The sequence below is a fragment of the Chlorocebus sabaeus genome, chromosome 13 (assembly GCF_047675955.1).
Source record: "Chlorocebus sabaeus isolate Y175 chromosome 13, mChlSab1.0.hap1, whole genome shotgun sequence".
Taxonomy (NCBI): domain Eukaryota; kingdom Metazoa; phylum Chordata; class Mammalia; order Primates; family Cercopithecidae; genus Chlorocebus; species Chlorocebus sabaeus.
Window position 1 is genome coordinate 35,519,367 of NC_132916.1, and position 25,280 is coordinate 35,544,646.

General features: G+C 35.6%; 1 protein-coding gene across 7 annotated transcripts in view; it reads right to left on the reverse strand.

The window, feature by feature from the left end:
* The window catches only part of REV3L (REV3 like, DNA directed polymerase zeta catalytic subunit), a 190,881-nt gene that overhangs the window by 43,611 nt on the left and 121,990 nt on the right, over window positions 1–25,280 (reverse strand). For all 7 annotated transcript variants that reach the window (XR_005241308.2, XM_008007324.3, XM_008007323.3 and 4 more), the window contains 7 exons: window positions 24,783–24,862; window positions 23,339–23,464; window positions 18,091–18,283; window positions 16,248–16,359; window positions 10,929–11,044; window positions 8,464–8,582; window positions 3,177–3,295 (listed from right to left, as the gene is read on the reverse strand). Coding sequence is in view for 6 of the 7 variants with exons in the window: in XM_008007324.3 (XP_008005515.3) it covers window positions 3,177–3,295; window positions 8,464–8,582; window positions 10,929–11,044; window positions 16,248–16,359; window positions 18,091–18,283; window positions 23,339–23,464; window positions 24,783–24,862 (865 nt within the window). In the remaining variant the exon portion in view is untranslated. The remainder of the gene's footprint in view (window positions 1–3,176; window positions 3,296–8,463; window positions 8,583–10,928; window positions 11,045–16,247; window positions 16,360–18,090; window positions 18,284–23,338; window positions 23,465–24,782; window positions 24,863–25,280) is intronic.

Below are 25,280 nucleotides of genomic sequence, written 5' to 3' on the forward strand. Positions count from 1 at the left end.
TTATAGGCTGGCTTGGGAATCTAATCACAAGACATTATTTTATGAAAAAATGTGTTCTAAGCTCGAAACAATAAAATATTGGGAAAATAACTCATTCACATAAATCAGGGGCTTCCAGGAAACCAAAATCTGGGTTTATTAAAAAAAATTAGGGTACCTTTGTGTTTTACAGCTTTAACATAAAAAAATCCTTGACTAGCAAGTTCTTCTCATTCTAAGTCGATTTACAATATATATGTATGTCCTTAAAACACTGTAGAAAGCAAATGCAAATCAAAAGGGGTTACCACACTTAAAGTTAAGATGTATTCATTTAAATTTAAGTTAGTATTCACTTAAATTTAAGGATGAAGTTGTCTGATATTTCCAAGACTACTCAAAGAAAGAGTGCATGGTCTCTTCGTATAACATAATCCATTTGACATAAATGGTATAATGTCTAGTCTAAGTCCCTTCTATACAATGTTAGTTCCAGTTCTCTAGTTCACTTGTCAAAAACAGTTATCATCCTAGATAATACCTAATTAAAGGTGGTAAAACATGCATTTAGAGACTCCGGGGCTCATAAACAAACCACTGAATATAGTTTTCAATGTTAAGTTAAATATCAAGTTTTATTTATTGGTGTATAACTTCTCCTCAGCTTCTTTTTTTTTTTTTTTTGAGATGGAGTCTTGCTGTGTCACCTAGACTGGAGTGGAGTGCAGTGGCGTGATCTTAGCTCACTGCAACCTCTGACTCCTGCTCCCGGGTTCAAGTGATTTTCATGCCTCGGCCTCTGGAGTAGCTGGGATTACAGGTGTGCCCGGCTAATTTTTTGTATTTTTAGTAGAGATGCAGTTTCACCATGTTGGCCAGAATGGTCTCCAACTCCTGACCTCAGGTGATCCACCCACCTTGGCATCCCAAAGCGCTGAAATTACAGGTGTGAGCCACCGCACTTGGCCAACTTCTCAGCTTCTATTTCTGTAAGGCTTTGATAGAAGCTAAGTGCTCTCTGTTACTTCACTTCACTTCTCTGAGATTCCTCAAAAGGGATTGGAATATGCGATGACATGCTCAGGAAGCAGTTTCCCCAGATATTACCAAGCTGTTTTCAAAGCTATACTTTTTCCATCCTCACCACCACACAGCCTTACAATTCAGTAAGTACAGTTGATTCATTTAAAAAATCAGACACATTAATTTCAGGACTTTTCCTAGACACAGTGCAGTGTGCCAGAGTCTACACAGAGCAAGGCTGTCCTACTAAGCCAAAGATGAAGAGCTCAGAGTTCATTTAGGCAGCTCACAGGTGGAGTCTGTGGGATGGAGTATAAGAGAGAAAGGGAGTTGTGCAAGTGGCAGGAGTTGGGGGGTCAGAAGTACAGGTGGATTCCCTGTGAGTGACAGCTCAAGGCTGTCCTGAAAACCAGCAGGATGAAACCACATGAGGCTGAATAGAGAGCAGCTCACTGGGGATTAAGTGTGGGCAGAAATGGTCAGATAGTGCTGGGGTTGGAAGCTCACCAATGCCAGAGTGGAGACCTCATCACCCTCTTGTTAACAACCTTGGCATTCAGTTGTGAGCCTAGAAAAAACAGACGCCTTTGCCCTACAGAAAGGCCTACTCTAGATAAAACTTAAAAACAAATACTGACAATATGTACAGATGACAGAGTTTGGAGATTGAATCCCATATCAAGTTGGAGAAGCTTAGGAACACCTTGGGCCTGGTATACTTACCTGTTCCAGCCATAGGCTTTGAACTAAATAATAAGCAACTGGAAAAGTGGCAGGAAAACTTCCTGTCATAGATTCCAGGCAAAGGAATAGTATCATTGAGAAAGGAGTAGAAGAAAATGCTATCTGCCCCAGGGGGAGGGTCAGGAAGTTTACTTGGGCCCAGGACCTGGCAGTGGTACAAAGCAGAGGTCTATTGCCACTGTGGGAAGAGCAGGAGTGCTGAGCAAACCCCAGAAGAACAGGAAGAACCAAAGACTGAGGTTAGACAGGAGAACTGAGAAACTCCCCCTGCCTCTACTATAAACCTTGCAGAGAGTCATAAGCAACATCGGTCAACCACTCATTAAATCTGACTTCGGAAAGAAAATGAATCACAAATACTAGAAAAATGAGAATAACTGTTGACTTCTCATCAGCAAAAAGAGAGGCTGGAAGAAAAGGGAACAAAATCTTTAGAGTGGTGAAAGAAAAAAACGCAACTGAGACTGAGAAATTATCCTTCAAAAATAAGGGTGAAATAAAGACACTTTCACATAAACAAGGGCTGAGATAATTTTTGCCGACAGACTTGCCAAAGAAAACAGATTAAGTTTCTTAAAATATTAACACACAAGAGCCATATGACCCAGCAATTCTACTCCTAAGAGATATGAAAATGTATGTTCACACGATGACATTATGCAGATCTTTATTGCAGTTTTATTCATAATAGCCTCAAACTAGAAACAACCCAAATGTCCATCAACAGGTGAGTGGGTAAGTTCTATTCATATAATTGAATACTATCTAACAATAAGAATGAACAAACTATGCAACAGGGTAAATCCCAGAAAACAGTATGTTTTCTGAGTTTCTTCAAAGCCAAGGTTGATTATGAATATTTCCATTAATATGAAGTTCTAGAATTGGCAAAACTAACCTAGAGTAATAGAAATCCAATTAGTAATTAGCTAGATGATTAGGGAATCTTCTGGGTGTCAGATATGCTCCTTATCTTGACTGGAGTAATGATTACAAGATAAATGCATTTTTCAAAGTCATTGAACAATACACTTCATTTATTTATATATTTTTTGAGACAAGTCTCACTCTGTCGCCCAGGCTGGAGTGCAGAGGCACGATCTCGGCTCACTGCAACCTCTGCCTCCCAGGTTCAAGTGATTCTCCTACCTTAGCCTCCTGAGTAGCTAGGATTACAGGCATGCATCACCCCACCTGGCCAATTTTTGTATTTTTAGTAGAGACGCGGTTTTGCTATGTTGACCAGGCTGGTCTCGAACCCCTGACGTCAGGTGATATGCCCACCTCGGCCTCCCAACGTGCTAGGATTACAGGTGTAAGCCACCACAACCGGCCTGAACAATACACTTTAAATGTGTGTATTTTGTTACATATAAATTACATCTCAATGATGATTTTATATTATCTTCTTCAGAGTTATAAAACAGTACCTGTAGAGATCTGTCTTGTTATCAAACCAATCTGACAAGACTCGAAAGGTGAAGAGGGGAAAACGCTGATGAAGAACATGAAAGCTCACATTTTCAAAGGTGTAGTTAGTTAGAGCCACCTAAAACAAAAAGGCAAGACATCATTATAATAATGCTTACGTTTATGTAGCAAATTTTGTTCTAAAAGATACCACTATCACTTTAACCTTTTCATATTAGATATTAAAGCTACTTGTAAAATTGATGTGTGGTACAACTGAATCATAATTCAAAACTATGTAGAGCCTACTGGACAGAAATGTTCATAACAAATTGGAAAATTAGAGAAAACAGACCTGATGAGATTCAACTTGGTTATATAAGACTTATTTTAAGAGATCCTAGTTCTTACCATTTTTATACTCTATGATAATATGCATATTGACAGAAGCATTGTCAAGCAAATTAATTTTTTGTTCTTTCCATACTTATTTTTTGGTTCTTGATGACATGCTGATTAATGGGATTCCACAGATTTGAGGATAAGTTATCTAGTTAAAGGCAGGCATTCTCCTCCCAATAATTACGTTACTAGACCCCGCTACACAGGCATTATAGAGACACTCAAGTTCATTCCAAAAGCAAAATATTAAAATGTCAGAAATGTCTCCCCATCTTCAAAATATATAAGTGAAAGCTGTGTTAATGAGTAAAATATCCTGCAAAAGGGCCCAAATTAATAAATATGTACTTTCAGCTAGATGATTTCTCTGAAATATCTACAAGACAAAACCAATCTAGGCAATGGCAGGTATTTCAATGCAAAATGGAAATTAAGGAACCAGTGGTCTCCATTCTTAGGTCAATTTGGGATTCTGAGAAATAGTTCAAACAGCACTTCACAATTGTATATTACAATTTTAAATTACTTTCTTTTCCACTCCTGTGATCCAGGAGGTACAAAATAGGGACTGAATGTTAATCTTATCTCAGTGCAGTGACCCAAATTGGTCTTACTTTATCTACAATTTCTGTCAATCTTCAGAACAATGGCACTACAATGCAGCATACTTCACAGTGTGTGCATGTACTTGTGTATGTATACATATACACAGATGCCCCCATAGGTTGTAAAAAGGTAGAGAGTGATAGAATGAGGAAAATGCCACAAGATTAAATGAGGAAGGATTATAAAATCACTAACAGAATGAAAAAACCCATATTGAAAGAAGATAATAGCAGAATAGTTCTACTAAAAGTCAAGTTAGGAATATGGAAATGTCTCAACATGCAGATAAAGAGAATGAAAAGATGAAAATGAGAAGAGGGAAGATACGGGGAACAGAGAACAGAATGTTAATATATAATTAGGTTCCTAAAGGAAAGCTTAATATGGAGACAGGAGCAATAATCAAAGATATAATTAGCTGGACCTTAGATTTCTCCTCTGCAGTACTACATTCCAGAGGTGAATGGCACTATATCTATTTGAATTTTAAAGGAAAAAGACTACTGTTATTTTATATGCAGTAAGTGTAACAATTATGTGGGAAGAAAACAAAGATACTCCTTGACCCCTTGAACTCCTCTTCTCTAATGATTTTGTCCTCCATTCTACCTACGCTACCCACTTCCATAATCATACCCCAGGATGTATCAACAGGTGTACTCCCTCCAAAATCTCATGCATCCCATTCTCTGACCATCATCTCCTGTGCTTCCAGCTTACTCCCCTTGGTGCTCTGATCTCTCTGCTCCTTATTTAGTTTAAATTTCATAGTCAATCATGGTAATCATTCCCCTGCATGTACCATTCATTCCCTTGTCCCTCTCCTGCTGCTGCTGCTGCTTCTTTTTATTTTAAGTAAATCCATAACCATTTGTGAGTGATGGTCAAACCTAACTTGAATCTGTGAATTTAAACACAGCTGGTGGGTATATCACTTTAATTTCCTAACCCAAATATCAAATAGACTCTTAATGTGGCCCAGTGTTTATATTTTCTCTCAAATTCTCCTAATAACCATTTCAAACTTCTCTCTCCTCAAACCCCAAAAGCCTCTCCACAATTCTCAGTTTCAGCTAAGAACAGTAACTGCTATTTTACTGAGAAAACGAATCACAAGAGAACTTCCACAGATTCTCACTGCCATATCTCTACCTACCAACATCCATACCCATATATTCTGCCTTCCTGTCTGTTACTATACTCTTAACTTTATCTAAACCCAGGACCTTCAACCAGTGCACTAGAGATGGCAATCAGTAAATATTTGTTGAATTGAATCAAGTCTGTTTCCAACCCACTTGGCAAATTCTTGAAAAGCCTAGATTGCGTTGACATCCAGAAGGCCTCTAAATGTAATTGTCTGAGGAAGACCCATTTATTGTCATTTAAGCAGTCAACAAATATCTAATAAAGATTACTATTTAAGAGGTATTTTGTTTTGTCACTACAAATTCAAAGTCCATAAGGAAACTGCAGGAGTTCTATGTTCAAAGTAAAGCAGGAAAAATAAATCTAGTACCTGTATATTAAAAAACAAACAAAATTTATTATTACTATTATTTTAAGAGATGGGGTCCTGCTTTATCTCCCAGGCTAGAGTACAGTGGCTATTCACAGGCATAATAAATAGTACACTACAGCCTTGAATTCCTGACCCCAAAACGTCCTCCCACGTGAGTCTCCTAAGTAGCTGGGACTATATGTGTGTGCCACTGTACCCAGTTCCAAATTTTATAAAACAGGTAAATTATCCAGCTCATAACTTTCTTATAGTTGTTTCCCACATTTGTATAAAGATCAGAGATATTATATATTCATCCTAAATGAGAAAACATTTGACCCTGAATTTTCAGTGAGGACTAGACAAGGCCCTAAACTTTGAAAAAATATATGTTCTCTAATTTGCGATTTTAAGCTACTAGTGGATATACAGGGATGAAAAGACCCCTGAAACTAGGATTCAATAATTTACTTTTGTGTTTATACACTTAAAGTATGTGTTCATCTCAAGCAATATCAGACTATAGATTAAAATACATAATGAGGCCGGGGCAGTGGTTCACGCCCGTAATCCCAGCATTTTGGGAGGCCGAGGTGGGCGGATCACTTGAAGTCAGGAGTTTGTGACCAGTCTGGCCAACAAGGAAAAAACCCATCTCTACTAAAAATACAAAAATTAGCCAGGTGTGGTTCAGGCACCTGTAATCCTAGCTACTCGGGAGGCTGAGACAGGAGAATCGCTTGAACCCGGGAGGCGGAGGTTGCAGTGAGCCGAGACTGCACCACTGCACTCCACCCTGGGTGACAGAGCGAGACTCCATCTCAAAAACAAATCAAATTTAAAAAAAAATATATATATATATGTATATATATAAAATATGAAATATACACACCAAATACATTACAATCTCTGTATCTCCTATATCCTGTGCTGTATCACTAGAAATTACTTTAAATCATTGGGGACTTACACTCTTATTACTTTAAGAACAACACAACAAGATAAAATTATTCTCAAGCAGAGTCATGTTGTATATTGCATATGGCAGCTTAGAAAGTCAAATGTTTTATATAAATCCAAAGAGCTAAGAAGACAATAGTGAATAATAAGTATATAATAGAAAATGTCTAATGAGAAAGTAATTTCAAAGAGCAGAAGCAATTGTAGAATTAGCTTTCTTTGAAATATAAACATTTTAGTTGATACTATCCAAAGTCCAAAGTCTAAGAATAGACCAATTTATACTAGGTATCTTTGTTTCTGTTTTCTTTTTTGAGATAGGCTCTAGCTCTGTCGCCCAGGCTGAAGTGTGGTGGTGTAATCTCAGTTCACTGCAACGCTGCCTCTGAGGTATAATATTACAGTGCACTGCAGCCTTGAATTCCTGGCCTCAAAAGGTCCTCCTGGCTGAGTCTCCTGATAAGCTGGGACTATATGTGTGTGCCACTGGCTCTCAGGATCAAGTGATCCTCCCACCTCAGCCTTCCAAGTAGCTGTTGCCTGGCTACACACTAGGCACATGCTACCATACATGGCTAACTTGTATTTTTTGGTAAAGATAGGGTTTTGCTGTGTTGCCCAGCCTAGTTTCAAATCCTGGGCTCAAGCGATCCACCCTACTTGGCCTCCCAAAGTGCAGGATTACAGGTATGAGCCACCATGCCCAACCTAACTGTTTATTTTTTATTTTTAATAGAGACAAGGTCTCGCTATGTTACCCAGGATGGTCTTGATTGAACTCCTGGCCTCAAGCTAACCCCTCCTGCCTTGGCCTCCCAAAGAGTTGGGATTACAGGTGTGAGCCACCATGTATGGCTTTTTTACATTTCAAATAAGAGAAATTGGGTAACTTCAAGGATGCAAATATTATCCAGGAAAATTCCATGATCTTACTTTTTTTGTGTGAAATAATTCCTTTTTTAAGTGAATGCAAATTAATGTGATAGTTCATTGTCTAATAAATTACTCCACTAAAAATCCTTATCTGAGCCCCCAAAGCCTTAATTATTAACTATTTCAAAGTACTGTCTCTTTAATTTATCTTATTAATCTGACCCAGTATTTAAATATAGTTCGAGAAGCTCCTTCCTATTTCTTGACTAAATTTTTCTTACTATAATAAATCAACGAGGCCAAGCTGAATTCATCCGGCTTTAGATGCAAAAATGATTTAAGTGAAAAAAAAAACCAAAACGGTGAAATTAGACAATATTCAACGTGTACAACACAATATTTTATTTTATTTTGAGACAGGGTCTCGCTCTGTCACCCAGACTTGAGTGCAGTGGCATGATCACGGCTCACTGCAACCTTAGCTGCGTGAGCTCAAATGGTTCTCCCACCTCAGCCTCCCAAGTAGCTGGGACCATAGGCATGTGCATCCACATCCAGCTAATTTTTTTAGCTATTATTTGTAGAGACAGGGTCTTGCCATATTGCTCAGGCTGGTCTGGAACTCCTGGGCTCAAGGGATGCCCCTGCCTGGGCCTCCCAAAGTGCTGAGATTACAGGTGTGAGCACCGTGCCTGGCCCCAATATTTTATTATAGTTTAGACCTTTCTAATTATTGCTACCTCAGACACAAAGAAAAAAAAAAATAAAACTCACCTGAAACATTAAAGTCTAATACCTCTGTAGTTTTGCATTTTAGAAAGTACTACTTTAACTCTACTTAAGTATAATAGTAATTGACAAACGCATAAGCTATATAGTAAATCTTACTAATACTCTATAATGATTAAATCATTATATTGACCGAATATCTTATTTCCAAACAACATTTTGGATAAATCACCTACCTCATTTCTCATGATCCTCCAAAGATTTAGTGTAATTCGGCCAACAATATTTATCTCACTCATTGTATATGATCCATACTCATCTCTTTCAGCTGCAAATCTGTTCTCAATTTTGTCATCTATAGAAATGAAAACAGATTGTATCAGGGCTCACAGAAAACAACTTTCAATAAAATTATGCCAAGGAAAATGAGAATAAACATTAAGGATGAATATTAAAGATGAAATATAATTCACAATGTATGAAAAAATTTTGTTTACCTGAAGTCTCTCCCTCCCTCCTCCTTTCTATATTTAAATAACAAACACTTTTTTCTTTAAATTTAGTAATTTTTGGCACTACCTTTTTTCTTCGTTTTTTAAAAAAGACAACTCACTATGTTGCCAGGTTGAGTGCAGTGGCTAGCCACAGGTGCAATCATAGCACACTGCAGCCTCAAACTCCTGGCCACAAGCAATCCACCTGCCTCAGCTGCTCGAACAGCTGGGACTACAGGTGCATCATGCCTTGCCTGACGCTACCTTTATAAACACCTAATGCTAACATTTGCTTGGTTTTAGCATGAGAAAGGTCCATAGTTAATCTGGTAATTTCTTGGAGAAAAAATCAGTTCAATTTTTAACTTAAATTATTCTCTGAAAATTTGTTGACATCATGTTCATATTCAGGATGAAATTCTCTTGAATGCCTATGGAGAACTAGAAGAAGGCATATGGAGAACTAGATGCAGAGTTCCTCATAGCAAATAGAGTTCTGAGTCTAGTTTCTTAGGAGGTGAATTTTACCTAGAATATAAATTAAAATGTGTCTCTCCTATATAACACTAGGTGTATGTGAATGTTGATGATTAAAGGTTCCAGAGTAATAAAAATATTTACCATATTGAATATTTATTATGTTCTAAGAATTTTGCCAACATCATTTATTTTAATACAAACATTACTTCCTTTAACACAACCACTTAAAAAGTTAGTAAAATTTTCATTTTGTATTACAGAAAATTCTACTCAGAAATGTTATATCTTGCCCAAGATCTTACAGTAAGAAAACTAGTATTCTAAACTAGGATTACCTGAATCAAAAGACCATGTACAACCACCCAATTCTCTTTATTTTAAAGAGATAATGTTTAAAAGTTTGTTTTTCATTTAGCAAACAATATAACATATACTCTGGTACTGTTTTAAGTTCCTCACAATCACCCTATGAAATAAGTTCTATTGTCCCTATATTACAGATGAATAAATTGAGGCAAGGATATTTAAAACCTATCCCAAAAAAAGATGTTGAAAAAAAAAGATACACCACTATTCCTACCATGCAAAGGACACACAAGCTACACAAAAATTCATGCAATGAAAAGCTAAACTTAAAGCATCTCTGTCCCCTGCTCCCTTTTTGTCTTGTTCTATTGCCCAAGCTTGGGTGCAGTGGTGCGATCATAGCTCACTGCAGCCTTGAACTCCTGGGCTGAAGCGATTGCCTCACCTCAGTCTCCTGAGTAGCTGGGACTACAGGCACATGCTATCACACCCTTTTTTTTTTTTTTTTTTTTTTTTTGGTAGAAATGGGGTCTCACTTTGTTACCTGGGCTACTTTTGAACTCCAGGGCTCAAGCAAGTCTCCCAACTTGGGCTCCCAAAGTGTTGGGATTACAGGTGTGAGCCACTGCACCTGATCTTTTTATTCCAATTTTTTGCAAAGTTAAAAAACTTTACTGTCCTGGAATCTTCCAGCTTTAACTTTTCCCAAGTATACACTACTTTGTTTTAGTTAGACTTGTGGGAACCCTTGGGAACAAATTTATTAAAAATCCCATGTTTATAAAGAAAATCTAGTTTTAAAAAATGCATTATAAACTACAAATAATTTTGGTATGAATATTATTACTCCCTTTTCCAGTCAGAATCAAACTTTGGGGAATGGGTTTCAAAATTTCTGCAATATTTTTAGCCTGATATCCAAATAAAAATCAATGATTAGTTAACTATTAGTGTTCCTCAACCCATCCTGCCCTTCTTCACCAACAAAATGAATTAAAAAAAAACAGAGCCAGGCACACAATAAAATTATGGTACAAGTCAAAGAAATGCTATGTAGCTTCATAATAATTATGAAGACTATTTCATAATGCAGAAAAATATGTGTGGTAAGACACTAGATGAAGGAAGAATAAAAATGGAATATATGGTATGATTATTTAAAAACCACTAGATACGTATATGAAAAGTGACTGAAAGGAAAAAACTCAACAACTATACTAACAGTATATATAGCAGTGAGACTAGAATATTTTTATTTTATTTTTAATTTTTTCTGCAATAGAGTTATGCTGTATCTAAAACTTACACAACTTAATACTAAAAAATTGGGCTAGAACCTAAGTACCCTTTAACATTTTGTCTTTATTTCCTTTATAATTTGCTCTGTAGTTGAATGACAAAACATTCACAATGATACATACCTGGCACCCGAGAGATCATCTGACATAAGTCAACACTTAAAGCGGCAGCCCTTTGTAAGAGGTAACCCCAGGAATGCATCTGAATCTCATATCCTAGCAGAATATCAGGATCATACCTAAAACAGGAATTAAAAAGTTATGTAAATACCATACATTTGAACCTTTAACCAGAGTAATTGTTTCTTCATGATGTAAGGTATGAAAATAAAAACCTGTGTTCTCTAATGGTTCCCAGATTGAGAAGGGATGATACAGTGGTACCTACAGAGTTTTTATACAGGAAGAGATGGAAGGTTAAGAGTACTTGATTTGAAGCTACTTTGTTTCTTTCTTTTATTTTTTTGAGATGGAGTCTCACTCTGCTGTCCAGGCTGGATTGCAGTGGCATGATGTTAGCTCACTGCAACCTCTGCTTCCCAGGTTCAAACGATTCTCCTGCCTCAGCTTCCTAAGCAGCTGGGATTACAGGTGCCCCACACCAAGTCCAGCTAATTTTTTGTATTTTTAGTAGAGCCGAGGTTTCACCACGTTGGTCAGGTTGGTCTCAAATTCCTGACCTCCAGTGATCTGCCTGCCTCAGCCTCCCAAAGTGCTGGGATTATAGGCAATTTGACGCTACTTTTGTAAAGTAAGCAGAGTTTTTACTTAGACTGTGTATTTGTTTGATACAAGTGGGAAAAGAGGCTGATGGAAATTTGGGTGGAAGGCAGGCCATTACCACTGAAGTATATGAGTAAAGGTACAAGTGAGAATATAATGTGGGCAGGGGAAGGTGAAGTGTGAGGGTGCATGTGGGTATGGTATTTTGAAAAAGATCCCTAGGTCATTCCTGTTGTCACTTATCTACCCTTGTAATCTATACTGCCCTTAAACAGTTTTAATGCTGAGAAAAAAAAATGAAAATGCCTTCTTTTTCTCACTTAATTTTAGTAATGACTTGGTTCTCATACAGAATAAGGCCTAAGTAATGACAAGTTTGTCCTTTAAATTTAAAAGGATGGTGATTCAACTTAATGGAAGAACGAAATATTAATAGAGGTGGGATTAAGGTGGGGAAGGTAAACATCAGAATCTAGAAGAAAAATGTGCTCCTTGTGGTCAGAGCTGCACTGGCAAAACTGAACCGACAACCTGTCTCTAATCCAGAAGGAGCCTCTTTGTGGCTCCTCTTAGAACCTCCATGTTGTGACCACCACAGAGAAATGTTTAGTTATAAATATGAAAATTTATCTTGAGTGGAAAATTGTGTGGGGGAGAGAGGAACTAATTATAAGTTTTGAGAGCAAAAACTACAGTAAGTAGCTCTATCAATTAGTAGCATTATCTTGTTCTTTATAAATGCCAAAAGGCCAAGTGAAATATCACAGAAATTGAAATCGTTGAGTTTTACACAACTACTCATGAAACACTAAATTGTGAGATGTGTAGCCTGTCCAATTTAAAGCATTTAATACCCTAAGCCTCAGCCAATGTCTACAGTATTAGACTACATTAATTTACTGATATAAGCTATCTATGGCTACTCTACAAGTCTGGCATAACAATGGATCATGACCAGATCATCAGATCTGCTTTTAGAACCAATATGTTAATGTTTTATCATAATTCCATAGCTGTCTTCTAAAAATGGGTATTGAATGGCTTTCGTTTTTACCTAGTCAATAAAAATTGGAATGTCACAATAAATGTATTCTGATTTTTAATTCTGGAGTATTTAAGTAGCTGATGTCAAAATAACTAGGTTCAAACTTCTGCAACAGCATACTTGCAAATTTCCTATTCCCTAAAGGCCCTATGAAAGTACATTCTGTAGTAAAAATTTTAATTTTCTGGTGATCTGTTCATGATCCACTGTTATCCACAGACTTGCTGAGCAGCCTTCAAGCTTGTTAGGAGAAAAAGATATTAAACATATTACTTATGTGCTTTTCTCTACATAAATAGGATTGACATTTCTGAGAAAATGGCTTAATTTAATAAACAGCTATTGAAGCAAGGCAATAAGCAACAATGGCATGAATATCCAGAAAGATCCCAGGGCACTCAAGGAAGGAGAAATATCCCAATACTCTTTCTGTTTAGTCTTCCAACATAACACCCAAACCCTTAACCAACTCTTTGATACTGCCTTCATCTCTTTCATTAAACTCTTCTTAGTACAAAGATAGACTATCTACTTGTCCAGTGTGTCTCCCTTTAAAACTAACTGTGTAATGAATGGCTACATTTGAGAATTGGGGCAGAAGTATCAAGTGGCTCTAAGGATCACCAGGGGTCGCAGACTTGAAGAATTCTCATATGCACACAACAGAACCCACACAGTTGTCTGCTAAGTACTCAGACTGGCTCAGAACAGGCATTACAATGTGGTCACAGTTGACCTTGATCTTAATAATTTGGAAGATTCCTGGAGTGCCTATCACATAGTTACCTATCACACATCACACAGTTATATATCACATAGTCACACAGTTACAACATGAAGAGGATGCCAGATGATTACATAGCCCTTCTGCTTTAAACCTTATAAAGACAGTTCTTCTAATTTCTTCATCTGAATCGTTCTCATTTATGCAACATCTTGTTATTGCAAAAACTTATTCCAGTCAGCTATTTGTTCTGTTGTGGCAACTAATGGAGCTAAGTACACTTTTTTTCAAAAAATAATGCATTGAAAATAACTGTTGCAATTAAAAAGTTGTCTATTTTTATAAACTGCTACAGCTCAGAAATGACTGCTGAAAAAAGTTAGCCTGTGCTTCTCTTCTTAGATTTATTTCACAGATTTTGTCCCTTTGGAAGAATTGTAAAGTTGTTTTAGGCATATTTTTCAGATATATTACATATATTTATTTTTTGACCTGGAGGCTGTTTAGTCTTGAGACTCTTTTAAAGCTGATAAAACACCTGTTTTCAAGTTCAAAAGCCAAAGGATTCCATTTTTATTCTCTAAAAACATTTGGAGTCAATAACAAGGTCTTGATGACTTGTTCTTCAATTTCTAGTGGGTTTTATTCATTCTATCAGGTTTCTGAAAGTTACAGAAAGAACAAGGTTGGGTAGTTGGGATTAGTGGTGAAAACAACCCAAAACTGTGGATAAAACAGAAGCAGAAGAAATAGGAAAACGGTTTTATTTGCTTAGGTAGAAAAAAGATGCCTCACAGTATTTTAAGCAACTCACTACCATCTACACACATGATAGATAAGGGTACTCCAGTAGAGGTAAGAGTCACGGAGGGGAAGGAATCATCTTGAAAAAGAATTCTGAGGTTAAATGGATATGATGTAAAATAAATGTAACAGTATTTAGGGAAGAGGAAAAGGGAAGAATCATAGTTTATATTTAAGTTAGGGAGACCGGGCAAAGTAAATAGTCCAAGGAAACACAGAAAGAGGAAAACGATTGTGACAAGATTATAGATTAAGTTTTGCTTGTTTAATATCACTTTATATTACTTTTTGTGTTTGCCACTTGAGAAAGTATTAAAAACGGAAAAATAAAGATATATTTTATTCATTTTTATAGTATACCTAGCACTGCCCCTTACACACAGTTAACATTTATGTACTCACTATGTACCAGACATGAGTTTAAGAGTTTTATGTGCATTATCTACCCATCTTACAGATTAGGAAAACAAAGTTGAGAGAGTTAAGCAACTTATTCAAGACAGAAACACAGGGCTGGCTGACTCCAAAAGCTGTGTTGAGTAAGTACACAACAAACAGGGTGAAAGAATGAAATAATCAATCTTTTTGCAGGGTTGCTTGGACTAATATATAAAGAACACTATAGAATTGAAAAGTTGACATTTAAACATTTTCCTTTTTATGACAGTATTGTTTACCCCTTTTTCCTTAATTACTAGTACATTTCATTTTATGGACATTTAAGAAAGTTGTACTTGCAAATGACTGACACATTTCTTGATGCTGGTAGGTAATCCTATCGTTGGGAATATACCTAACAAGGAAAAGGCAAGCATACAAGTCCAGGGATGTTACTGGACATGTGCTGGTACACAAAATAGTATTGACTGAAACTCTTACATATTTCTTTTTCTGAGTTGCTTGCAGAAATAAAAGAAGTGTGGATACTGAAAACATCTGACATGTTGATGACAACCTCTGTGAGAAGATAAAAGGTAGGACTGACAATGACGAAACTCAAATAGATGGGACTCTATCTAGTCACCAGTGCTATAAATAGTAAAAATACTTTACTCTTTTTTCCTTCATAGTCATGGGTAGTAGTATACTATTTTTGATGCTCTGTCATTTAATTTTGTTTTGTAGAAAACACGTTTTAGTTTTCTAATTCTCAGAATGGTTTATGTTAACTCATCTGGGAATCAATCTGATGACAAGTCTGCAGAATATCATCTTAATCTTTCGTGTAGAATACTGATTTAGTTTTTATAGGATAAAGTTCAACTATATAAGCAAAACAAAAAAGGGTGAGTATAACAACATGCTCATGGACAGCTTTTATCTGTACATCAGGATCCAAAGGGTGTTTTCTATCTTGCTTTAGACATCTAAAAACCTAAACCTAGCAATGGGCAGAATCCTTAAGTTTCTACAAAGTGAAGCATTTAATAACAGAGTCTATGGCTACCAAGAGTTACACTCTTGAGAAAATGCAAATGATCCACTTAATGATTTTATTTTTAAATTAAAATTTTTTTGTTAAAATTTTTTTTTCATAAACTTGGACAAGATTCTACTATCAATCTGAGGACCAAGTACCAAATGGTCAAAAGAAGATTTTTTAAGGAGCTCTGTGCACAAGAGTATGTAATAGACAGTTCAACATTTATTAACAGATAAATTTATACGCAGAATGCATCCCAAAGTTTTTTGAAAATATTGGCTTGTTTAGAACTCAGAAAACTTTAAAAAAGAAAAACAAAACAAAACAAAACAAAAAAGGTACTGAAATGGTGGCTGGCTCCCAAGGTAGAAACCTAGTTAATGAATAATACAATGGAACTTTATACAGTTCTCCATTATTTCAGCACCATAGAAAAACAAACCTCAAGAACACCTGGGAAGTTAGAGGCTAAACAAATATTTGTCTTTCACTGGCCCCTCAATCTTGAGAACAGAACACTGCTTTTCCTGTCTTTTCTGATGAAAATAGTGATGGTGGTGGGAAGTGAATATAAAATTTTTCCAAGAGTAACTCTGCTTTCAAGGGCCATAGGAAGGGATTCGTTTTCTTCCTACCTTCACTTTTGTCTTCACTATTATCTGCAATAGCATGAAACGACTCTCTGAATAAAAACTGGAAAAATCGGATAATACAAAATAATACCTCTTTATTATATCTGCAATTTCATGAAAAAGTGCCTTCTCATCAGCAGCATAGGTGACTTCGAGTCCTGTAATTCCAGATCTAATAAGTAATGGAGTCTGATATCTGATATCTAAAAAATAAACAAAATGTCTATTATATATAACATTATGTAATAATATACCTTCATAATATAAAAGTAATATTATCCCTTACTTTTAAGTAAAATTATACTACTGAAATATTTCAAATTAAGAAAACATCCCACCAAGTAAAAACATAATTAACCCAATGTCTTTAAAACACTCTCAAAAGATTTTTTAGTTTCATATACAACTGAAAATTCAAATTTTATATTTTCAGCTATTCTCCTGAAAAGACTGCATTCACAAAATTTCCTAGAAAATGACATATCACTGGCTGGGCACAGTGGCTCAAGCCTGTAATCCCAGCACTTTGGGAGGCTGAGGCGAGCAGATCACGAGGTCAGGAGATCAAGACCATCCTGGTTAACATGGCGAAACCCCGTCTCTACTAAAAAATACAAAAATTAGCCGGGCGTGGTGGTAGGCGCCTGTAGTCAGCTACTTGGGAGGCTGAGGCAGGAGAACAGCATGAACCTGGAGAATGGCATGAACCCATGAGGCGGAGCTTATAGTGAGCTGAGATCACGCCACTGCACTCCAACCTGGGCAACAGAGCAAGACTCCATCTCAAAAAAAGAAAAGAAAAGAAAAGAAAAGAAAAGAAAAGAAAAGAACATATCACTTGTGAAGAACCTGTATTACTTTGTTTCTGTCTTTACTCTTCCTAGCAGGAGAGCTTTGCTTAGCATAGGACATTTTAATCTCTGGTAAGATGAAAATGTTTAACCACCACCTCTGTAGGAAAAAAAAGAAAGCCTTAATTTGTAGTGCTGGCCTATTTCATGATGTAAGGACCCCTCCCCGACCCTATGGCTGATTTCCAACTGCCAAAGCGATAGCAACTAGTTTGAAAAATTCATGAAAATCCAAGAACTGGCTGTGAGCTGGTATGTGTCAGCTCAAGCACATCACTGAATAAATTGCAAATTCTTAATATGGTTGTATTCTGTGCTAAGACTTCCTCCTCAGTGGACTGAATTCACTTGGAATGGTGACCACTGAAAGCTGCAGAGGGACAGTAGGTATTTTATAAAATGCCTTACATGGTATTCTGTATGAAGAACCTCTGAACCAAAAGTATATGTACTTAGAAAGAAAGATAAAGAGATATAAGCAAAGTAAGAATACATCTTAAAAGTATCTTATGAACCATTAACTTATAGTAGTAAGATAAACTCTCTTATCAGCAAGAAAATACTTGCATATGCATACATAAGGAAGACTGTGCACCTAATCTAGGGATACATAATAATGTGGACTCTGTATCAGTAATAATTATTTTTATAAAATAATACCTAGAACAAATTATATGTTAATTATAAATATTGAGATCTTTATATTGCACTGCTTCTGACTTAAAAATAAATAAATAAATGGGGTCTTGCTATGTTACCCAGGCTAGAGTGTAGTGTCTATTTACAGGCACAATCACAGTGCACTACAGCCCCAAACTCCTGGGCTCGAGCTATCCTGTTGCCCAGCCTCCCAGGTAGCTGGGACTATAGGCAGGCACCACTGTGCCTGGCTGCTTCTGACTAATTCAAGTAAGAATAATACATCTAGGACAAAGTTATACACAATCTCCTATTCCTATCTCAGCAAACATTTTAGAGAAGAGTCCTCAGGCTTGCTTAGATTGGATCTTCAGCATAGGAATTCCTCATTAAAAGGTTCCTCCTAGAGTGGGCACGTATATCATTAATAAAAACAGACAATACCTTGACTGAAAACTGTCTTGTCTTTATCAATCACTATTACACCCGTGAGTTCTGTTTTTTCTGTATCTGGCAGTGGAGCATCAGATGAGATGCAGTAAAACAGAGCACAGATTGGGTCAAATTCAGGATCCGGTTCTAAGTCTCGTCTGGTTCGAGCATGCAACTCCACACTGATTAGGGTAAGATTTTGTATCTATAAAAGCAAATAAATATTATGTTTTTAAAACATTTTTTAAAGACACGCTCAAAGAAGTATGTTTCACTAAGGCTCTAGAGAAATATGTATGTAAGATTACAGAAAAATAAAGGACAAAGTCACAACTCAGCACTCCACAGATTAAAACAAAAGATTTTTACTCCCAAGATTAGATTAAATCAATTCATGATGTTATTTCAGAAAATCTGCTCTTGCCATAATTTCTCAATGACAGTATTTAGACTATTTTTCTCAAATATATGCAGGATCTCTCAATTCTTGTTTGAGAAAGAGAATGACTAGTCCAACTGGTTATACATTGAAACCAAAGTCTGTCACGTTTTACTCTTCATGTAAGTAGCTAAACTATACGGTTTTACCTGTAGTTTAAAGTAAAAAGAGAACTTTTTTAAAATTTAAATTTCCTACCAATTAATTCACTACTACTTCAGGGCTACTTAAGACTTTTGCATACACTAGGTAGACTTTTAATTATAGTTTTTCCTGGAAAAAAAAAAAAAGAACTGTTATGGTATCAACTACACAACAGCCAGATTTTTACCCATGCACATTTTCTCTTTAACATATAATGCAAAAAATGTTAATATTTGCTTTTCATGTTTATTTTTCTGTGCCAATAGAAACTTTTAACTGTAATTCTTAGTTTTCTTTCTAAAATCAATACAGAGTAAGAAAAACAAAATATAGGTTAAATTCATGATTACAGATAGAATTATACTTCATCTTTTTATCATGTACATGTACCCGGCAATGGAAAATAGATTACTGTTACAATATTGGTAATTATTCAGATCATATAAATTTAACAAAGGATTTGTGTTTTGTATTTATCTTGCATGCAAACTGTTGAAGAAACGTAAATTCAAGTCTCTCACTAGCGACAGGAGTAGAATTTGGTAAATCTCTATGAAAATTAAAATTCATTGATGTGGCAATCCTATCCCTGAAAATTTATCCTAGAGATAGATATACATGTAGACAAAATATACGCACAAGGATGTTTACTCAAGAATATAATAGCAAAGACCGGAAAAAAACTAAAGTTTACCTGTTGGGGACAGGTTACACAAATTATGTGGTATCCATAAAGGATACATACAATGGAATATTCTGTAACCTTTAAAATTTTCAAGGGAATGAGGCAGATCTATACGTCCTAATATAAAAAGAAATTATAATACACTGATAAATGGAACCAGTATATATAGCAAACTTCTATACATGAAAAAATGGAAGCACATTCATAGAAAATTTCTGAAAAGTGACATAAAAATGTAGACATACTTATTGCTTTGGGGGAAAGAAATTGCTAGCCTAAAGTAGGAGAAGTAGGAGGGAAGCTTACTTTTCATTGCAAATTTTTTTGTCCTGATTGAGTATTTTTGGTACGTACCATTGCACATGCTCATTAGTAAATTTGTTAAAGTTTTTTTTTTTTTTTTTTTTTTTTTTTTGAGACAGGGTCTCTCTCTGTTGCCCAGGCTGGAATGCAGTGGTGTGATCATAGCTCACTGCAGCCCTGAACTCCTGGGCTCAAGTGATCCACTCACTTCAGTTTCCCTACTAGCTGGGACTCTAGGTACATATCACCATGCCCGGCTAATTTATAAAACTTTCTGTAGAGATGGGGCCTTGTTGCTCAGGCTGGTCTCGAACTCCTGGCTTCAAGCAATCCTCCTGTCTCGACCTCCCAAAGTGCTAGGATTACCGGTGTGAGCCACTGTAACTGGCCACTAAATACTTTTAAAAATAAAAAGTACATCAATTATGCATGTATAAGGCATAATAATAAAACAAATACAAAACTACCACTTTCCTCAGAAACATATACTGCTGTTTCTACTTTAAAATATTAGGATTAAAAAAAAATCAAACCACATGAAATGGAGAGCTAAGTGAAAAAACTTTTACTTTTAAATGCATACTCTTCAGAATTTAATTTTAACAATAAGCATGCATTAATTTAGTAAATAAAAAATTTTTAAATGGAAAACTCCTCCCACAAACCCAAATAAAACAAAACAACCAGTTTCATCAGAAAGGGATGAACATATGAGGCCGGGCACGGTGGCTTATGCCTGTAATCCCAGCACTTTGGGAGGCTGAGGCAGGTGGATCACCTGAGGTCAGAAGTTTGAGGCCAGCCTGGCCAATGTGGCGAAACCCGGTCTCCACTAAATACAAAAATTAGCCGGGTGTGGTGACACATGCCTGTAATCCCAGCTACTAGGGAGGCTGAGGCAGGAGAACTGCTTGAACCTGGGAGGTGGAGGTTGAAGTGAGCTGAGATCGTGCCATTGCATTCCAGCCTGGGTGACAGAGTGAGACTATGTTTCAAACAAACAAACAACCAAAAAAAAAAAAAAAAGAGAAAAGGATGAACATCTGAAAAGACATAAAGACTCTGAAAACAATTTTAGGTTAAAATGGTCTTAGAGGTTGATTTTTGTTTACTAGATCAAATTTTCACACTCAAAATTTGCATTTCTATTCCTTGATAACAAAATGCATTACTGTGCTTAGGGAGTACTTTTTAAAAGCAAACTATATAAAGACATGGCTTGAGAGATTTAGTGAGTGTGACTAGGCAAGAGGGAGGTGAGAAAGGGGGACAAAGATTACAACCCTTGTCTTCTGCACTGAGTGTTGACGTGAGAAGAAAGAGAGATTATCCTAGGGTAATGGAAACAGGAAGAAAATGCCACAAGCACAATTTCCTAGAGAAAGGAAGAGAACAGTGTTGAGTTTTTCTTTGGTTTATTCCTGTTTCAACCACCGGGCGGCAGTTCGGAATGTGCCTTGAGATGAGGAAAGCCTGTTAACTGGAGGAAGAAGCTGTCAGAGCAACTAGTGAGACCTCCTGAGTGATTTTAACTTCCAAAGGGCCCCTGGTTCTGAAACAGGGTTACCTAGGAAAATGCAGAAAAGTATACTTTTCAAATAAGAGAATAATCAAATGTAACATATCTTTTTGCTATAGTCTATCAAATTTGCTTTAATACATATTTTTAATAGTTTAAAAAAATTTGCTAATCTCAAGTGTGCATTTGATGGTATGTATTACTGAATTTATCACTGAATTTATGTAGGCTTCAGGAGCCAGTATAGACATAGGTATAAAACAGAAAATGTATGGATGTTGTTGAATGAGAAAAATGTGCAAATGAATAAATGAGAGACTATGTTCCGACCTAATTCTAAAAAAACATAATTTTCAGTTCAAATTTGAAGAAAAAAGGAAGACAATATTAAAATTTTTCCCTCAGGCCAGGCGCGGTGGCTCACGCTTATAGTCCCAGCACTTTGGGAGGCCGAGGTGGGTGGATCACGAGGTCAGGAGATCGAGACCATCCTGGCTAACATGGTGAGACTCCATCTCTACTAAAAATACAAAAAATTAGCCGGGCGTGGTGGCATGTGCCTGTAGTCCCAGCTACTTGGGAGGCTGAGGCAGGAGAATGGAGTGAGCCTGGGAGGCGGAGCTTGCACTCCAGCCTGGAGGACAGAGCGAGACTCCGCCTCAAAAAAAAAAAAAAAATTTCCCTGTTTATGTTAATCTAACCCCTAGAACAGTTTACAACCGAATTGACTTGAGAAAAAAAACTACACTTAAAAATTGAATTATAACTTAAAGGTGGTTACTAATCCTCTGCTTTAAGAGCAAAGACATAAAATGACTGTATAAAACTAGCACTGTCCAACAGAAATATAATGAAAGTCACATGTAACTTAAAGTTTTCTAGTAGTCATATTTCAAAAAATAAAAATAGGTTAAATTAATTTAAAAACACTTTGATCCAATATATTTAAAATATTCTTTCAACATATAATCAACATAAAAATTACTAATAAAATATTTTATTCTTTCCATGAAGTCTTTGAAATCAGTATGTATTTTATCCTTCTAGCATCTCACTGTGCATGGTAAATTTTCTACAGAAATACTTGATCTATACTTAATTTCATAAAACTTAGAGTAAAAAATAGTATTACATACCTAAGTTGTTCCAAACATACTTTGAGTCAACTATGTTTTAAAATCTAAATTAAAATTAAATAAAGTTTAAAATTCAGTTCTTCAGTTGTATAAGCCAAATTTTAAGTTCTCAATATCCATGCTGGTAGCGGCTACCATATGACAGCACAGGTGTAAACAATGAAAATATACTCCGATTTCTACCTTACTGCCAGTCAGATATGTGCTTTGAGTTTGTTTTCTGCATACAAATAAATTTACAGTGACCCATTCACATATTCTTTCCAATGCATACTGTGGCTGACGTATATTTTTGCAAAGTCCTAGTCTTTGGCAGACAGCCTGTGCTGTGAAGATAGCTGGGTTATATAGAGAGTATGCGAATGAAAGAATTTATCCTCTTTTGTAGCAAGCTCTAATCCACTGAGCCAGTCAAACAGAAAATACAAGTTAATATCACATTTCAGATGTGATATAACATCTTAATATAATAATCCCCAAAATACAGTCTTTTTTTGTTTCTCCCCAAAGAGACAGAGTCTTGCTCTGTCTGTAGCCTGGGCTGGAGTGTAGTGGCGCAATCATAGCTCACTGCAGCCTCGAACTCCCAGGGTCAAGTGATCCTCCCACCTCAGCCTCCCAAATAGCTGAGACTATAGGTGCGTGTCTAATTTTATTTTTATTTTTTGGTAGAGACAGGGTCTTCCTACGTGGCCCAGGATAGTCTTAAACTCCTCGACTCAAGGGATCGTCCCACCTTCTCCTCCCAAAAATCTTTTCTTATTTTAATATTCCATAAGCTGAATTTCAGTTATGAGATTTGTAAAAGATATGAAATCACAAAGCAGTCTCAGCAACTTAAATTCTTTAAGTTTCTCTATTGTACATAAACATGTAAATATACAAAATAGTAAGAAAATGAGAACAAGATGAAGATTAATAGGATAGAATTCAATATATTCCTTCCTCGTTAAAAAAATTCCATACTTGTTTTATAGAATAAAAGAGGAGTTAAATTGAACACAATGTATGTGTCCTTACTGTTGCAGTTTTACCTCATGTAAAGCTTTTGCCTCCTGTAAGTTTTGTATGCTGACTTTGAAACCGTAAGTATTGTTTAAAGATGGTCCATCAATCTGAGAAGTTTCTTTCTGTGGGGTATTTACTGCTGCAAATTGATTCTATAAAAAAAAACACACACACACACACAGAGCCAGAAAAAGATACGTGAGCAATCATTTTTCTTTTGATTACTTATTCCCACATAATACGCTTTATGTGTTTGGTAATAAATGGTAAACTAATATCATCTCTAAATTCAAGGAGAAACTGTATTTATTAATGTTATTTTCATGCTAACAAAGATATCAGAACTGGATATATGTGGAAATATAAGTAAACCATATGTTATCTCTCAGTTCAGAAGCCCCCAATACTGAAAATACTAGTTTTGTAGGGAGTTGACATTTATACCACATGGACATTTATCTTGACCTTTCTTGAAAGTAAGACAAGCAAACAATCAATATATTTCCAACTACTTTGGCTAAAGTTTGAAAAAGATTTGAAATATTGATTTGCATTTTACCCTAATACAACATGTGTCTGAAAGATGAATTAAATAAAACAATGTAAATAATCTTCAAAGATTCAGAAAAAAATGGCATCTTTCCTTTCCTCACAAAATTTTTTTTTCTGATTTCTAAATCTATTAACTGTTTCCCCTAAAGTGTTATGTTCACGACACACTGATACAGTATTTTTTAATACATGTAGCTTGTAATTCAATACTATTTTATAAATGAAAGTTTAAAAAGTTTTATAATCTCAAAGAAGTACTAAAATATATTTTATGTAGTTAATGACATTTATAAGAAGTGGCCAATATATAAGTGATTTCTAGCGTATATTTCCAAGGATGCATGTCTAATGTATACTTCTTTCATATAACCATATAATTCTAAGTTTTGTTATATTTTTAGTATTTGAATAAAGACATCTGTGACTTTCCAGAGTTTCAGTAGTAAATAATGTTGCTTTCTTTTGCTACTTAGTAAAATAAATTTTAAAAAATCAATAAGGTTATATTTTAGAAAAAAGTAATAAACCAAGAAAAAGGATATATTTTTGGTGGGATCAAAAATCACTTACTTGAGCTCTGCTGTCATTGGATTGTTCTGATTTTGCCAGTAATCAGTTAATGTATTTGTATCCTCATAATCCACATTTTGGCTATCATATTCACTTTCTCTGTAATATTTGTATTTACATATAAGAATCTTTTAGATCCCAACAGCAAAAAAAAAAAAAAAAAAAAAAAAAAAAAAAAAAAAACTAAAAAAAGGCAAATTTTTGTTGTCTCAAAGATATGCAAATAATGATGCAAAAATTTAAGTAACAAAAATTTTTTAATTGAGACATAGTTATCAATTATCTAACTGAAATCTAGGAATAAGACTGGATCTTCCACTGATCTTTAAAAATGTTTAGTATAGTTACCTTTGCTTGTGTTAAGAGTACTCTTCTAAGAGTGTCAGTATTACTTCCTTTCTTATTACTCAACTTCTGTGTTTTTGGTTCTGTAGAAAGAAATTTCATATTTAACATGTATATCAAAATTAACTGCTTCTGGTTTTTAAAATTTTTTGTTGTTCCAAACACTTAAGTACCACTTGTGGGTGCTGTCTTATGAATTCCCCCCAAAATTTCATAATTTAAACATGAAATTCAAACTTCTGATACCCACCAAAATAACATTTTAACATTTTGTATTTTAAATACGTTTATATTTTAATTACTGAGTTTTATACCTCAGTCATTAACCTACAGAACTGTTTAATTCATTTATTCACTTACTTATCAAGTACCTATGATGAGGAAGAAAAGACATAATCTGTGCCCTCATGGGGTCTAGAGAGAGAATCAGACATTCATCAAACTAGAAAAATAAATTTATAACTGCATTAATACAACAAAGGGGAATATAATTGGGAATTT